Source organism: Babylonia areolata, chromosome 8 (assembly GCF_041734735.1).
Source record: "Babylonia areolata isolate BAREFJ2019XMU chromosome 8, ASM4173473v1, whole genome shotgun sequence".
NCBI classification, from domain to species: Eukaryota; Metazoa; Mollusca; class Gastropoda; order Neogastropoda; family Buccinidae; genus Babylonia; species Babylonia areolata.
In genome coordinates, this window is record NC_134883.1 from 23307104 (window position 1) to 23309603 (window position 2500).

At 48.4% G+C, this 2500-nt stretch overlaps 1 protein-coding gene across 1 annotated transcript; it reads left to right on the top strand.

Moving 5' to 3' along the window:
• Nucleotides 1-513: 513 nt before the first annotated feature.
• LOC143285241 (CCR4-NOT transcription complex subunit 9-like) lies at nucleotides 514-1422 on the top strand. The gene has a single exon (XM_076592499.1). It carries the CDS (start codon nucleotides 514-516, stop codon nucleotides 1420-1422), a length of 909 nt encoding a protein of 302 aa, XP_076448614.1.
• Nucleotides 1423-2500: the final 1078 nt, after the last annotated feature.

Consider the following 2500-nt stretch of genomic DNA (forward strand, 5'->3'; position numbering starts at 1 on the left):
TTTTGTTTTTTCGGGTTCTGGGGGTTTTTTTTGGGTTTTTTTTGGCTTTTTTGCCGTTGTTTCGTTTCATTTCTTCTTCCTTTCCTTCTCCTCGTCTTCCCCCCTACTTTTTTCTGTTGTTTCAGTTTACACTTTTCCATGATCCTTCTTTAGCTTCTCTCTCTCTCTCTCTCTCTCTCTCTCTCTCTCTCTCTCTCTCTCTCTCGCTGTGTGTGTGTGTGTGTGTGTGTGTGTGTGTGCGTGCGTGCGTGCGTTTGTGTGTGTGTGTGTGCGTTTGTGTGTGTGTGTGTGTGTGTGTTGGATTTCTTTCCCCCCTCTTTTTTCTGCTCTGTTTATTTTGTGCCCTTTTCTGCCTTTCTTGTGCGACATCGTTCTCTTTTTGCGTCTCACCCACACTTCTGTCCACCCTCTCTTGTTCTTGTTGTAAATTCTGAGTTTTTTACTATTTTCTTCTGTTCTTCTGAAACAGTTTTTTTTGGGGGTCCAGTTTTATTTCAGCAGGTGACAGCAAACATGAGTCGAAAGCGCAAGACCCCTGGCAGTGCCCTACCGCCCAGAAGAGCCACGGTGGACAAAACCAGGATCGAGAACTGGGTCAAGGACCTCGGCAGCTCCAAAACCAGAGCGGAGGCCATGAACCGGTTAATGTACTACCGGGACCTGGTCCCGGAGCTGCCCGTGCTGTGTATGAACCAGTCCGCACCCATCTTGGGGCTGGTGGAGGTGCTGGACAAGATCGTGCCGGCCATCAGCCCACCCGCCAACCCCCCGGGGATCTCCCCGGAGCAGTCGCGGATGGTGTGCGAGGCGCTGGAGCTGCTGAAGCTGGTGGCCGTACACCCTGACACGCGCGCCCACTTCCTGCAGCAAGGCCTCCTCAAGCACGTGCTCCCCTTCCTCAAGTCCGTGGACAAGTCGGCCCCCTTCCAACAGCTCCGGCAGACCAGCGTAGGGCTGGTGGAGGCCCTGGCGAGGACGGAGCAGCCCGAGGCGTTGGAGCACCTCCTCGACATCAACATCTTTGACCACATGTTCTCCCTGATGGACACGGCCTGCGACCCTTGCAAGACGGCCTCCACCTACGTGGTACAGAGGCTGTTGGCGGAGGGGAGAGGCCTCCGGTCCATCTGCGACAGACCTTTGTGGCTGTTGAAGGCCGTGACATCCCTGGAGCTGCTGGTCCTCAAGCTGGCCAGCAACAGGTCGCCGCCCGCGGCTCTGATGGAGAACATGCTGCGGTGCTACGCTCTGCTATCGGGGGACCCGATGGGGCAGCAGTGCATCCGGAGGCACCTGCCCGTGCAGATGGTGAACGGCAAGATCCGCGGCCTCCTGGAGCAAGGGTCTGTTGGCGAGCGGCTGTACCGTGAGATCATCAACAGCCTCAAGTCTCCGCAGGTCGCGGGCAGCAGTTCTGTGTGAGTGTGTCTTGCTCCCGCTGTTTGTTTGTTCTTGTTTTGCTTTTCTTCCCTCATGTTGCCGTGTACTTTTTTGTTGTGTTGAAAAACTGTCTTGGCAACGGACGCGGAAAGGGTAACATATTGTCCCCCCCAAAAAATGTGTTGAAAACGTAGATATCATTACCTCCTTTCTTTTCATTAATCAATTTTGTCAGAAGGGTGTAGATGAAAGGACTTTTTTCTTTAACCCCTTTTTTAATATAGGAAATTCGGATTATACCCCCAGTGATTATCGTATCCCAAATAGGCTGACTGTTCAGAAATGATGCTGATTGTCTTTGTTCACTTACCCAGCCATTATCACAGTAACCCCTCTCTTAAAACAATATAATATAAAGGCAGACACATACATAGACATAATCATACTCAAATAGTTCTCTACGAAAAAGGAAAATAATTGGCACACCCATCCAACACATGTATCTCAGTTTACAGCTCTCGAGTTCCACAATCCGCTGGACACACACCAAGCGGATATTCGCACTCGGATGCACTCTCTCTCTCTCACACACACACACACACACTCTCTCTCTTTCTCTCTCTCTCTCTCTCTCTCTCTCTCTCACTCTCTCTCTCTCTCTCTTTCTCTCTAAACTTCCACTCACTAAGTCGTAAAAGAACGGGGGAAAATGCGATCAGTACTGAGACATCTTTCGATTAAATTAATCGTACAACTGCATTTTTTTTTAAAAGTGAAATCAGTCCATCAAAACGTTGTAGAGGTGACGACAATCCTCAAAGTGTGGAGAACAAAAGGCAGAAAAGTGATTTTTTTTTTTTTTTTAATACAATTTTTAGAAAATAGTTTATCTTATACGTTTGCCATATCTAAAGTCGGTTTTAAGTGCTGCACGTGGAAAAAGTGAATGGGAAAAAATGTAGAAAACTGTAATTTCGAGAAGCAACTCTGGGTGCTTTTACTTTTAAAGTCGATCGCATTTGTATCACTGAAACCTCTTTTATACATCAGCAACTGTTTTTAGCCTACTTGCCAGAGTCCACAACTCGGAACAGCAAACTAACTGTTTGAGATAAAAATT